General features: G+C 36.0%; 1 protein-coding gene across 4 annotated transcripts in view; it reads left to right on the top strand.

Moving 5' to 3' along the window:
* LOC117394654 (tyrosine-protein kinase Yes-like) overlaps positions 1-14,762 on the top strand; it is a 44,793-nt gene extending 30,031 nt beyond the window's left edge. For all 4 annotated transcript variants that reach the window (XM_059015165.1, XM_059015158.1, XM_033993043.3 and 1 more), the window contains 9 exons: positions 2,751-2,849; positions 3,402-3,505; positions 3,922-4,071; positions 5,056-5,211; positions 5,412-5,591; positions 9,306-9,382; positions 9,537-9,690; positions 9,957-10,088; positions 13,189-14,762. In XM_059015165.1, coding sequence (XP_058871148.1) covers positions 2,751-2,849; positions 3,402-3,505; positions 3,922-4,071; positions 5,056-5,211; positions 5,412-5,591; positions 9,306-9,382; positions 9,537-9,690; positions 9,957-10,088; positions 13,189-13,397 — 1,261 coding nt within the window. In that variant the 3' untranslated portion in view covers positions 13,398-14,762. The remainder of the gene's footprint in view (positions 1-2,750; positions 2,850-3,401; positions 3,506-3,921; positions 4,072-5,055; positions 5,212-5,411; positions 5,592-9,305; positions 9,383-9,536; positions 9,691-9,956; positions 10,089-13,188) is intronic.
* The last annotated feature ends 630 nt before the right edge of the window (positions 14,763-15,392 follow it).

The raw sequence follows: 15,392 nt of genomic DNA, 5'->3' as shown, positions 1-15,392 counted from the left end.
ACTTCTGCATACTGCAGTACAGTTTATAGACAAAGTGCAGTAGATTTGTAAATGAAAACCTGCATCATTTTGATTTTGAAAAAATAAATAAATAAATAAACATGCCTACGGTAATGTTGTAACATATGTGAAATGTGTCTTCTATGATGAAAAATGCTAAAATTCAGGGCCAAAATAATTCAGTATGTGTTAAGCACCAACTGTCTCTTGGCCATTTTGCCAATAGGCCTATAACAACATTGTGTGTGTGCTCTCTCTCTCTCTCTCTCTCTCTCTCTCTCTCTCTCTCTCTCGATAGATAATATAATTAGTGTATGATTTTATACAGCACTGTACAGTCAGTTTTGGGAAGTAGCATTTTCAAAACCATATCATTATGTGCTGTATTAAAATATGTTAAAATATAGCAAATCCACAAAAACAACAAAATACATATTGTGTATTTTGACGTCTTATTTTTAGTGTTCTGTGTAACACGGGCCATTGTTTAACCTTGAAAAAAAATTAAATCCAGTACCTGAAGCAGATATACGCATTTATCCTATCAACAACATTGGGTGTTGTAAAAATAAAGCAAACATTGTTTGACAACTGTCCAAAATATTTACTTGGGGGACTAAGAATGAAAAATGTCAAGAAAAAAATTGCCATTTTTGATATGGAAGTTGTCAAAATAAAGGGGCAGCTGGAAGGTAAGAATTTACCAGTCAGGACAATGGCATTTAAATACTACTATTAAACTATCTGTTGGTAATGTGGTTTCTTCTAATGCAACGGTTTTCAAACTGGGGTACGCGAGAAATTCTGAAATGGCGGACAACGCATTTTTTAGTACCACTTGCCAATCTATTGCAAACTTGTCATGTAATCAACGTTTAGTCGCTAACACCAGACTGTGCTATGACTAATTTACATATTAAATATGTTTGTTTTAAATAAACCCTGTTTTAAATGTCATATAAACAGTTGGGCGGTTACTGCAGTCTGTCTTTTGGGATAAAAAAGTTACATATTTTAAAAAACTAAAAGCCTAGTCTTTAACTCATTTTATTTCCTGTGTGCGTTCATGCCTGCAAATCGAGATTTTTTTTTTTTTTTTCAATGACCCGATTTAAAGTTTATTGTAACTTAAGTACTATTGGTTCATTTCAAAATACAAAATGTATGGCCAATCAGGAACCGAAGTATTGCCATGCAGTCTAATTTGACAAGCCGTTGCGTCTGGTGTGAGTAAGAGTTTTTAGCTTTTCAGTCCAGTGAAAAAAAAGTGGATTGTTGGCACAATACTAGTACATTACTAGCAAAGGGTGATCAAGACTAAATACCGTCGGATTAAAAACGCCAGAAATGTCTTGCGACTGAAGCTTACTACAATTTCCCTGCCATCAGTGATTTGTGTGGTAACAAGCAGGGACATCCATCACACTGATACTAGGTAAGCGTTTTATTTTATATAATTAGCATCAATACTGTACGTTTTACTCACCCAGAATTAATATGCCAATAATATGTTTTCGTAATGAGGTCAGCTGTAGAGATGCGTGGATTGTGAACTTTTCTTTGCCTTTTCTGTAATTTTTTATTATCAATAAAAATATGATTGTTTGCCATCACAGAATAGAACTAGGCCTATGTCGTTTGAGCGAGTTGAGGCTAGCATGGAGACTTCGTTAATTAATTAGTAATTACAGTAAAATGATGTGTCCAACAACTAGAAACTTGTTTGAGGGACTTTTTATCCAAAAGTAAATATTATATGTATGTGTATATATGTATATATATATATATATATATATATATATATATATATATATATATAATATAATATAATTTCCGTTAATACTGCAGCTTTTATAATTGTATCCATCACACGCTCCAAGGCTTGTGTGTTTTGTTCTATCATGTTATTGTACAGACCTTTTTTTCTGTTTTCCTTTTATTATGACTATCTCAGATGGGGGTACATGGTGGACTAAATTTTTTGGAAAGGGGTATGCAGCTTAAAGATTGAAAACCCCTGTTCTAATGTGATTTTGTGCAATGAATATCCTCTACTCCAATGATACACCAGCATCACTGTGACACATTTCGCAATATTTTCCCCAAAAGTGACAATGAGAATTGTAGACATCTTGTTTGTATCTACAGCTTTACAGTTATTTTTTGTTCTTCCAAAACAAAAGGTCAGTAAACTGTTGGCATATTTAGAACAAACAAAGTGGTGGTTGGTTCTGAATCATCAAACATATTGACCCCCCTCACTGAAGAAAATGTCCCCCTAAAATTGAGGGGGCCACACTGAATATGAAATGTTTCAAATGTAATAAATAAATTGATGAATGTGAACATCTTTGTTAAATGTGTGTCAATTTCTGACTAAAATACTGTAAACTTCAAGTCCATTGATTGCCCATGATTGTTCTAGTTGTGCTATAGGTACATTCTTTTTTTTTTTTTTACCTTTTTAACAAAATCTATACCAAGATTCTATGACTACACCAATAAATGACTTGGAAGTATTATATAAAATAAAAACGGGAAATAAAACAACTTTCTTAACCTTATTTTGAGGATTCATTTCCAGGTTTTAAAGTAATGCTGATTTTTTATTTGAGGAATATTGCACTATAAGTAGAGATGTGTTTTTAATTTTACCAAATCACACATTTTCTCTCAAGTACTGTTCTGGAATAATTATATCCTTGTTTTTATAAACAAATGTAGACAAATTGTATGTTTCTGTATTTCAGGGAGGGCGACTGGTGGGAAGCAAGATCTATCACTACAGGAAAGAATGGATACATTCCCAGCAATTATGTTGCTCCTGCTGACTCCATTCAGGCTGAAGAGTAAGGCAGTTTCTTATCACTGCTAATCCAATTGATTACAGATTATTTTAATTAAAGGAAAAAAAAAAAATCACATTTAATTGCCCTTTACTTGATGATAAAAGTAATGTCCTGTTTTAAGTGTGTTATGATAAGGATTAGCTTGTGTCAAACCAGTGATGTCATTTTGAGGTGATTTATCATTTAATCAACAGAAATCACTTTTTTTTTTAATCTAGTTACCTATTGTCTGGGTATGTGGGGTTCTGTTGAGATTAAAATAGACTTCATGTTATACCCAGGGTTTTTATATATTTGTATTCCTTTACCTTGCACAGACCCACATTTAATTTAAAAGTAGTAAACCAGATAAAGGAGAATTTGCAAATCACCGATATATCTTGGTGTCATTATGCTTTAGTCAGGTGGTGTTGGCATGTATATCCCATAATGCTAACACCCTTAACCTTGTTTTTTGGCTGTAAAAAAAATTGTGAATTACAATAACTTTTTGGGTGTTTGTTACATGTATGGAAAGAGTTTTTAAATCTATTTCATTTAACTCTTTTTCAGATGGTACTTTGGTAAAATGGGACGCAAAGATGCAGAACGACTACTCCTGAATCCAGGAAACCAACGAGGCACTTTCTTGGCTCGAGAGAGTGAAACTACTAAAGGTAAAAGGGTGGATTAAGGGAGAGGTTTTTATCATTGTCCCAAAAGTAAGACGTAACACAATCATATATATATATATATATATATATATATATATATATATATATATATATATATATATATATATATATATATATAACAAGTCTGAACTACAGGACTAGCCTACTCCAACAGTAAGATTTAGAAATTAGTATTTGCCTTTTGTCCCAGAACATAGTTAAACCCTTGAAACATATCTATTTGAAAGGATCAGATGGCTAAGCCCTCTGGACTAGGATTGGATTCTGTTAAATTCACTCATTGATTAAAGTCTAATTTGTCAAAATATATTGTTTATACCTGTACATTACAGCAATGTACATATCACTCCAAATATTGTGAGTTAAATTTAAAGCAACGCTCTCTCTCTCTTATCTAGGCGCTTACTCTCTCTCCATACGGGACTGGGATGAAATGAAAGGAGACAATGTGAAGCACTACAAAATCAGAAAACTTGACAACGGTGGCTACTACATCACAACAAGAGCACAGTTTGAAACGCTTCAAAAGCTGGTTAAACACTACACAGGTATGGGGACTGTCTGCAATTCACTGAATCTAACAGGCATTTCACTGGGAATAAAATTCATGCAAATATTTAGTGTGTACAGTATTGAAGGGTTTTGTGTTTCCTGCAACAAATGATTTTAGAATAACTGTAAATGTGTATTTAAAAAAAAGTCCAAGACCTTTTTGTTCCAGTTGATCTCCAGATGTTATCCATTCTCAAAGCATTCCTTCACATTGTTCTGTGTGTGGTTCTGCTGTTCTAGGATTTATAATTCAGGGATAATCGCATAGTTGTAGTGTGTTATGAGGTAATCATGGAACTCCTGTCATTCTTTGAGAGAGTCCTGTTATTACAGAACATGCCACAGCAATGTCATTACCAATATTGTACTACATTTAAGTTATTTACCTTTGTTTGAGATCAGAGCTCAATGGTTTCTGTAAGTAGTGACTTTAGAACAGTTGTCATTTAATTAGTGTAATCTCTCAGCTGTGATTTATTTGTCATTCCGTTAGCATTCACAGAATGTCTGGAAAATTATGGCAGAGCAGCAATATCTAATTTCCAGTTTACTTTGGTGTGCACACAATTGTGCCAATTGCATCCACAGGGGAACTTTTTTTTGATAAATGAAAAGTTAATAGGTCAGATTCACAAAGCATTTGAGCAGCTTTAAAGGTCATCTGTCTCCATTTGGAAGACTGACAATGGGCTTTATAAGGGCTGCATAGCTGTATACCATCTATTGAAGTGGTGTACATTTTACTTGAAAGAATTACATTAGTTACCCATACCAAGATTTGAAAATAATTGTGAAGTTAAATTAGGGTAGCACTGTAAATTTCTGTTTATTCATCATTCAAACAATTTCCAATATACAGTGTTTTATTGTATTGCAATTTTAATAGTGGTTTATCCTGTCTTTTAGTGAGACATTTTGAAAAAGACAATGACCCTACTTCATGGAGCTAAGAAGTTAAACTTTTAGTGTTTATTTTTCAGAACATTCTGATGGCTTGTGCTACAGACTGACAACAGTATGTCCTACTGTGAAGCCACAAACACAGGGGCTGGCGAAGGATGCCTGGGAAATCCCTCGCGACTCCTTGAGGCTGGAGGTGAAACTTGGACAGGGGTGCTTTGGAGAAGTGTGGATGGGTAAGTGAGATGCCTGACTGGTTATAAAATAAGAAGTGCCCATAGCTATTCTTGATGTCTGACACACTGTATAAATCCTCACATTTTGTAGTGTAGATGTAATAGATGGAGAATAATGGTTTTAATTTTCATAATTTGTTTTATTTGTTATACTTTATATAAATGTTTATAGGAACACTTTTTTTTGGTACGCTTTTCAGGAACATGGAATGGAACAACAAAGGTTGCAATTAAAACACTAAAGCCTGGTACAATGTCACCAGAGGCCTTCCTGCAAGAGGCTCAAATAATGAAGAAACTCAGACACGATAAACTGGTGCCTCTCTATGCTGTTGTCTCGGAGGAGCCAATATATATTGTTACAGAATACATGGCAAAAGGTAAGTCTCCCTGTATACCATAGCTTGGTTGGTTAATTAGTAAATAGCTGTTCATTTGAACTTGTGCAAGTTGGCATGAGGATGTCAGCAGTATAAAGCAGACATTCTTTTCAGCAAGGTTTGTGAAACCCAGCTGCAAACTTTGGTTCCCATAGTAACAAACACAGCAGGATTCGATTTTAAGGTTTGCCCGGGACAGACAAATGCTTCCAACATACTCGGTGTTCGGTAGGACAAGTGCTTCATAAATATATTTTAACATCTTGTACAATGATAGTCATGAATATTCTGCAAGACAGGTGACACTTCCTGTATTGGTGTGTGCCGGCACTAGTTTTTGATGGTAATTGCCCTGTATTTCATGTTTTGAAATGTTACTTGTCAATATAGAATATTGGTAATTGGTCCCAAAAATCACAATGAGTGCTTCACTAGTTAAAAGTGCTTGTCAGTTTGAGCTATGCAAGCTATATGGCTTGCAGTGCTGTTCTTTAACTGCTACATACACTGTAGTATATTACTGTACATTTGTATATTAAATTTATATTGTTTTGAAGTTTTTGTGGACAGCCAGTTATCCCTTAATCTAACCAATGTGACAGTTTTAACTGAATTTATAGCTTGCTTGAATGCTAGCGCTCTGAGAATTTAAAACATTCTGCGTGAAGCTTCCGTTTCTGTTCAATGAGGATCGATTTAAAAACAATTCCAGATTAAAACACTGGGCTGACTGTCTACCTTTACTTGTAAGCCTGTGTTTTCATTCTTTTTCGTCCGTTAAATCCTTTACATTTAAAAATGGTCTCAAGTGTTAAGGAATTTTTTTTTTTTTTTATTCCCCTCCCCCTGTTGGCAACACTGGTACCTCAGCAGAGTGTCTTTCATTACAAAAAAATGCAAGTTGCCCTCTTAATAGACAACATTTGTGACATTTTCAATGGAGATGCAGAATTGCATTGTAAGTGCAGTTTAAGATTACATTTAACAGAATCACTAACTGCAGAACACACCAATAAAGCAGTAAAAAAAAAGTTTGCAGTAGCCTGTAATAGAATCACATTGTAACTACAGATTCAATCAATCTTTTTTATATAACACCTTTCATAGTGTACCAGCATCACAAAGTGCTTTACAAGATGCAGTAACAAGAAGAAAATCTATAACTTTAGACAGAGAAATGCATAATACATGATATACAGAAGAAAAAATGCATAATACATTAAATAGTGGAAAGTACATAATACATGATAGTAGAATAATACATGAAATAGTAGTAGCAACATGGCAGCTGATAGCAGATATCAGGCTTAAAGAGCATGGAAAGCAAGAGAGAACAGGTGGGTCTTGAGTTAATTTAAAGCGAGCGACAGTGGGAGCATCACACACCAAAGCTGGGATTAACACAAGACTAATAAAATTACATTGTAACTGCAGTTTTACACTAGACTGAAATCAACTGCAGTTTAACACCACAGTGTAGTAAAATTCCATTGGAACTGCAGTCTAACTCCCACTGCAGTACAGTCCATTGTTCCTGCAGTTTAACAATGCAGGAACAATAATACACATTGGTACTGTTTAGCATTACATTTAATAAAATCACTAACTTTAGTGAAGAATGAGCAATATGTTAAATACTTTTTACTGTCAATGAAGATTGCATTATAAATGTTTAATAGATAATTATAGGTTTTTATGGACAAAACACAAGGCATTTTGAGACCTTGTGAAATGGGTTATTACATTAAGTCACTTGTCTCATGTGAACCCACCTTAAGATACACTTAATTTCTTACCTTACAATTATGAATCCCAGATTTAAAAAGAAACTATGTACATACAAACGGTCAGCATTTGTTTTACTGGAATTACTGAGTTTGCATTAACATGTCTAATAAAATGTGGTAAAATGCAGCAGTCATGTGTGGAACACCTCCACAGAAGTGGTGTAGTTTATAATGAAAATAATCTCCTCAAAAGCAAGAAAATGTGACTGATTTTTAACCCTAACTCTCCATTCCCACCCCCACACAAGCAGCCAAAGGAACCAGACAACACAAGCATACCATCGTGAGGCAAGACCTAGAACATACAACTCTTTCCAGATGACACAAGAGACATCAATCATCATGGTCCACCGGTGCTGGATATACATGTACACTTCAGCACATACACACCCACTTCAGGCTGCAGAACTGTATCAACTTTATAGAAATAGAACTATATTTGTATGCACTATTGATCTCAGTGCAAGTATGAAAGTAATTGACATGTCTCAATGCACTATTACTGTTTTCTAGCATTTCAAAGCATTCAAATAACCATATTGGTTGGCTGGTAGGGAGCCTGCAACGGGGCTTAAGGCTTGTTCCACCAGATACACTGTTGCCTCAATGGCTGCTTCCAGGGACATTCCTCGCCAGAAATATGCAGGAATGCTATCGGGAAGTCAGCACAGACCTGTACCTCCCATTACAATATCGACCTTTGGGATGTTTGTCTTGCAGCCTTGGTTCTGCAGTCTCTTTTTCATAAATACTGTATGTGTGCTTTTTACCCCCTCCTGCCAGATAACTGCTAGTAGTCTGCCATAAGTCTGGATTGTGTACCTTATCCATGTCCCTAGAAATGAGGGTTACTTCCATGTAACCGTAGTTCTAGGAGTGGTATGTGCTGCACATCAAACAACCTTCAGACCTCCCCTGGCATATGGCACAAATTCTTGCTTCCAGTGTGTAAGATCTGACGTCGCAGGCCTGTGCCAAGGAGGATACGACTCGGGTGGATAGGAGGAACAAGCTTAAAGACCTTTTAAAGGGGAAAAATAATATTATCTGCATGCCATTCAGGCCTCTCAGAAACAGTCGACCCACCAGCGCTACACCTTTAAATGTGAAGAGAGATTTTTCATTTGGTGTCAGGGCACGGAGCTAGACCCTCCCTGTCCTGTCCAGTGGCGAGTATCCTGGATTACTTCTGGACCTTCCAAGCCGGGCCTACGGTTGATGACCCTCAAAGTGCACTTGGCAGCCATCTCTTCATACCAGGCGTGGGCTGCAAATAGTTATTTTTTTGTGAAGTTGATACAGTTCTGCAGCCTGAAGTGGGTGTGTATATACATTGCTACAGCACCGGTGGACTATGATGGATATGTCTTGTCATCTGGAAAGTTGCATGTTCTATGTCTTGCCTGATGACGGCAGTCTGCGGTTGCTTGTGTTGGTTCCTTTGGCTGCTTGTGTGAGGGTGGGAATGGCTTTTGTGGCTAAGAGTTCAACCCTAACTGATGCATTAACGTGTTTCTTTTGCTGTGTGTATACATAATAGCAGAACAATTTTAAACCAATTTTTAAAATGGCAAGAAAATAAAAATACAAGAAACACTGTGACAAACCTTGCAGTCATATTTGCGTTCAGTGGGAGAAACGAGAATTTCACCAGATACCTAAAAGACCTGGACAAACACCTTTCGAATTTCATCTTGTCAGTAAAAAATAAACTAAAATGGGGAAGACTTTGAACCTAGTCTCGGTTTTGAGCTAGTAATGCGCCACTTGTGAAATATATTCTGACTCATACTATTTGTCTGCTCTCTCTCTCTCTCTCTCTCTCTCTCTCTCTCTCTCTCTCTCTCTCTCTCTCTCTCTCTCTCTCTCTCTCTCTCTCTCTCTCTCTCTCTCTCTCTCTCTCTCCCATATTTTTTTCTTTTTGCAGGTAGTTTGCTGGACTTCCTGAAGGAGGGTGATGGGAAATACCTGAAGCTTCCTCAATTGGTTGACATGGCTGCCCAGGTAAAAAGGATAAAGTGTTTCTCTTTATTCTATACTTAAACAGTATAGACGTGGGGTGGTATAAGAATATGTTGATGGTGGTTTTAGCCCAATTCCTATTTTGATAAACCTGTAAATGTGTTAATTTTTTTTGTTTTGTTTTTCTTATGTTAAGATTGCTGATGGTATGGCATTTATCGAGAGAATGAACTACATTCATAGAGACTTGCGAGCTGCTAACATTCTTGTAGGAGACAGTCTGGTGTGCAAGATTGCAGATTTTGGACTGGCAAGGTTAATTGAGGACAACGAGTATACTGCAAGACAAGGTGAATGCCTGTTCATTTTGAGTTAAGAATAATGCTGCATTTGAATCAAAATCAAAGGGCACCACATTTATTATGTTCAATTTAATGTTAAACACTATTAAAAAAAAAAAAATATATATATATATATATATATATATATATATATATATATATATATATATATATAATATATAATATATAATATATAATATATATATATATATATATATATATATATAAAAATAGAATTTCAGGACTTTTCTAACCAGTTTGCCTTTTTTGTTTAGGAGCCAAGTTTCCTATAAAATGGACAGCACCTGAAGCAGCTTTGTATGGACGTTTTACAATAAAATCAGACGGGTGGTCATTTGGCATCCTGCTGACAGAGCTGGTAACCAAGGGTAGAGTGCCATACCCAGGTAAGGAGTGGGGATAAACAGAGAGTGTTGTAATGAGCTCTGCTTTACAATACTGCCTGTTCCTAAATAATGGAAACAACCTCTTCCAGAAATTAGAGAATAGCCTTAATAGCCTACAGTATTGTTTTGGTCCGTGTGTCTTGTCTTTTGCTTATCATAATACTTGTCTGCAGGCTTTATCTGTCATGACCCACTTGTGCCCAGTTTTCTGCATTTCTGTGGTGTTTTTCTGCAAGTACTTCCATTATAGGAACCCCCGGGAGACTCGATAGACATACTGGTTAATGAGGTGGTTTCACAGGCACCTAATATGCTGTCTGTAAAATTTCTTAGTTGCACACAACTATCAGATAAATGTGCTTATTTTGCAGAGGAAGGGGTTTTCCATGAACACGAACAAGAAGAAAATCTGCCAACTTAGAAGGACCGAGGGGTCATTTTGACCACTACTGTGTTTTTTTGTCATAGTTGCCAATGATATTAAAACACCATTATTTCTGGCATCATTATCATTCTACTCCTGGCTCTTCTAATAAAGTGCCTCCTATTTGCCAAATCATTGTGCATTTTATTTGCTTACATTCAGCTATGTCTATCATTGTGAATGTAACAAAAACATCGTCAAAACAATAGACTAGGAAACCCAAGAATGATGTATCACTGAGCAGATAGGCACAGGATTGCTGTTCGTTCATGAGGCGCACCTTTTGCATATGAACCGTGTTCGTTGTTCCCATTGTATAGGCAGACCTTGAAACTTTGTTGTTGGCTGTCCAACTTAAGGTGTCTCTTCTTAAGCTTCCTGTCCAGTGCCTGTATCCTGGTTTGACCCAAGAGTCGTGTCATCTGATCAGTGATGTCTACACCAGATTTTGTGTTGTAGAACAGTCTCAGGTTTCTTCTTGCCATTTGGTTGAATGGCTACATCCTCACGTGTAGAACTATAAAGTAACATTTACTTGCCTTAGTGTTACAGACAGTGTGCATCCAGAATTGGTGTCCTTGAACACAACTTTCATGCACAGCACCTTGTCTTTTTGATGCAAAGCTCTTTGCACTTGGAGCCACTTCTGCTTACACTCGTGACAAATAGATTTTGTGTTCTTTTTGATTTCAGCTCTCTTGCCAAGCTCACATTTGTAAAGTAATTATCACATGTAACATTGTACCCATGTCCTAGATATGGCTCCATCGATTACAGTACAACATGTTCACCCAGCTTGTGGTTTTATGGCAGAATAGCCCTTTCTAGTATTGGGAAATCCATTCATCAGGTACTTGATTTCTACATCTGCAAGGAGTCAGAACTTTATACTAAACTTGTCAGGTTTATTTGCCATGTACTGGAGAAAGGTTAATCAAGAGTGAGATTTTTCTGAAGATTGGTTGGAAGCCTCTCGGCAAACGTGTCCTAAAGCTCAGAAACCAATACAGATCTATTTGTTTTATTCTGGTGGCTTTTGTCAAAGCAATTTTCAGGATCTCTGTGAAACGATTCCAGCTGATGCTGTTTGGGGAAAATTGACCCTCCCCACTTTTGTGACCACAAATGGTGTAGGGGTGCATGTCTCTCCTAGAATGCCACGAGCATAAAGTCCAGGGAAGACTTCAAGTTAATTTAGAGATACAAACAAGTCCTCACTCTGCAGCACATTCCTTGCATGTGTCTACATGCACTGTTGTATGAGACAAAGCATTGGCTTTCACAAACAATTTGAATGCTAACAAGAATTCTCATTTACAAAATGTTTGGCAATTTAAGTTGGTCCTGGTCTATCTTTCAACACATCCTGTCCATTGGTGCGTCCTCGTCTTTACCCAGAAACATCTACACATACCCACACTGCCATCAACAACTGTTTCTGTCTCCATGTATAGGTCTAGTTCTGCCTTGTGGAGTAGAAGCAGATTGCATGGACAATTCAGACTTGCTGTTTTCACTTTCAGGTGTCCTGACCTGATTTTAGCATTGGGTGCTAGAAATTCTGAGTCAATCACAAGAGGAAATGTCACCAGCATCTGAATTGCTGCCTTGGATTTGTTTTTCAGCTTTTCCAAAACCTTGTATTGCACGAATACCTCTTGCAGCCACCATCACTGTAAAAAAAAATAACTGCATTCAAAGGCAAATGCCATTTTCAAATACCATTGAAAGAATACTATGAGGGGTCAAAATTATCCCTTGGTCCTTTTTATGTATATGTATGTTACTTCCAAAAAATATGTAGTACTTTGAATGTAATCTCATGTAAAAAGATAAGCTAATGAAACTGTACCAGAGTGGGAGGATTTAATATCCGGTTTTGTGAAAAAAAATGTTTTAAAAAGGGGTCAGACTGGCCAGTCTGTGTTTTGTATCCTTGTTTACAGATTTATCTGTAACAATTAACACCCAATAGTAAGAAGTAAAATGAAACTAGTAAAACATTTTAATAGGAAGTGTAATTGAAATGTTAGATACATTCTGATTTAAGAGCTGAGCACAATAGCTGTGTGTTTTTGTCTAAGAAGCAATTAAGACTTTAACAAAGTTTGTTAATTGGTCCATATCTTAAGAGTCGATTTGATTTCTGAAAGAACTAACTAATGAATACATAAGTTGCCATCTGGTCTTGATAGAGCTAGAGACTCAATTAGCCCATCTACTGTGTCTCTTGTTTTCAGTCTCTGTTTCCACAAAGAATATTCCTATAGGCTGTCTGTGGGCTTTAATTGTTACTGGTCAATAATACTAGCAAAATTATGTTTTTTGCCTTTTTTTATGATCCAAAACAAGTGTCATTTGAATTAACACCATTTGTAACTACTTTTTTGTGCAGAAAATAGGGTTCTGCTTTTGTTTTATCTCCTGAATTAAAATTCAAGTAATGCCCATTGGGTCCTGATAATTACAAATCCTTTAAGAATACCCTTATTCTATTTATTGTCATTTTTACTAGTATAAGAGGCTCTAACTTAAACAAATGGCTTCTAAAGTTTTAAATGTTACCATTGGTTCTTCCCTCCTGAAGTACATGCAGGGCTAAGGCTGAGAGATGTATTTATAATAACGTAGTGTATTTTAAAACAGCAACTAAATGTCTGACTCTTTCTGCCCTAGGTATGGTGAACCGAGAAGTGCTAGAACAAGTGGAGCGTGGCTATAGGATGCCTTGTCCTCAGGGTTGTCCGGAGTCTCTCCACGAGTTGATGAAGCTCTGTTGGAAGAAGGATCCGGATGAGAGACCAACCTTTGAATACATTCAGTCTTTCCTGGAAGATTATTTTACAGCTACAGAACCACAGTACCAACCTGGGGATAATTTATAAGCCTCGCAGTCTGCACTGCGGCCCGTATGGTCTGCCAAATTCACTAAAGGACCTTTTTAAGGTTTTCAAAAACTACAACACTCATCGTGCTTTAAAAGGCAGACTGGAATCCAGTTTATAGTTGCACAAACTACTTTCTGTTTTTTGTTTTGTATTTTATTTTAATGTTTTTATTTAATTGATTCCTAACACTAATCCTTGAAATGCCCTAGTTCAGGGTACTGATTTAGATTTTTATAGACAAATACGACTCAAAGTGAACAATACATTCATGTGAAATATATATATGAATCCTATCAATCTTGATTGAATCATGAAGCAATCCTATATCAATAAATCCTCAGTATCACGTAAATTAACATGCATGCTTTATAGCATGTTGATCAAGATAAAAAAAAAATCACACTAATCCATTTGTAAATTGACAACACAGATTTAATACACTGCTTTCAGTACTTTTTATCAAATAAACTGGAAAAGTGAGAATTTTTCTACATAATTCTTTGGTAGAATGGAGATGAATAGATTAATTTTATAATGTTGATTTAAGTGTGATTTTTATGACAACTTAGATTTCTCTCGATGGTAAACAAGCATTTAAATTCCAAAATATAAAGATAAAACACATGTGGAACTGACAGTTAAAGGTGATTGTGTTCTGTTATTTGTCAGCTGTAGTACAAATGCTCCCAATGGACCTGTCAATATTGTCTACCATTCAACCTTCAGATACACAAAACCTATTCCCAGCTGTTCTGATGACTAAATATGTGTTTTGGAACTGCATTCTGAAAAAAAAACATTAGCTTTTTTGTTTAATAGCCAAAGGGGGTATAGCAGACACCCTCGCTACATGTTGGTTCAAATGCATTAAGCAATAACTATAACATTTATTTTGGAATTTGAAGATTTGTTTCCTTTTTTAATGTGTACGTTTCAGTAATTTGCATACTGTGTGATCTTCAGTGATGGAGCATTTCATACTGTGACTGTAAAGATATACTTAAACCAATTACCTTCTTGAAAACAGAACTTAACTCTGAATACTGAAATTAGATCCAAGTGTTTACCTTTTTTATTAGTGCTGAAACCCTGAACCAAACAGATCCTTCTAAGAGTGCCATCTTTTGTATGTGTATCCTTGTCCTCTTCCTTTAACCTGTGATGGTGGATTTTAAAAGGGCTTTGTACAAAGTTGTGAATGTGTGTGACCTTTTTTTTTTTTTTTTAAACAAAGCATTAGGCATGACTGACAGTTTAGGTAGATGTCATAAGAACACTAAATGAAAGAAAACCGAGGCAAAATTATGATTTGGTTACTAACCAGAGGAATTTGTACAGTGAAGAAATAAAACATTAATTGTTGCTTTTTATCTGTTCCTTCTTTTGTTCACATTCTTGTAATTAGTTTCTTACCAGACTGGAAAATGCAATTATTTGTTTAATTGTTGCAGCTGTGCATTACACTGCCAGCGAACTGCATTGACTTAATGGTTGCATTCCAGCTAAAACACTGCAAACTCCACTATCAAGAATTTTTAGGAATGAATCTAATTTTAAAGAGACTGTTCACTTTGATCATTCATTATTATAATATAAAGGACAAGGGGCTGTAAGATGTGAATTTTATCTACATGGGGGCGACCAAAAATTATAAGGATATTATTACAGAAATTATGTCTGCATCCTGTTTGGGTTAAACTTGGGGGAATTACCTATGACACTATATAACATATATTGGGAGCAGTATTTTACAGTTTGAGAACATTAATGGGAAGCATGAAGAATTCTCCACTGGCAATCTACTGAGGTGATATTTACACCTCCAATCTGAAGTTAATTGGAACAAAAGGTCTTCGTTACCTGAAACAAATAAAGGGTTCCTGATCGAGTATGAAATGTAACAATTACCGGATGGGTATTTACTTGTGTAGACCCGAAACCTCAATAGATATACCAAACCTGACCCCCCCCCCCCCCCCCCCCCCCATCTGG

The sequence above is a fragment of the Acipenser ruthenus genome, chromosome 3 (assembly GCF_902713425.1).
Source record: "Acipenser ruthenus chromosome 3, fAciRut3.2 maternal haplotype, whole genome shotgun sequence".
Lineage (NCBI taxonomy): Eukaryota > Metazoa > Chordata > Actinopteri > Acipenseriformes > Acipenseridae > Acipenser > Acipenser ruthenus.
Note: the sequence above shows the minus strand (reverse complement) of the source record. Positions and strands in the feature narration are given on the sequence as shown.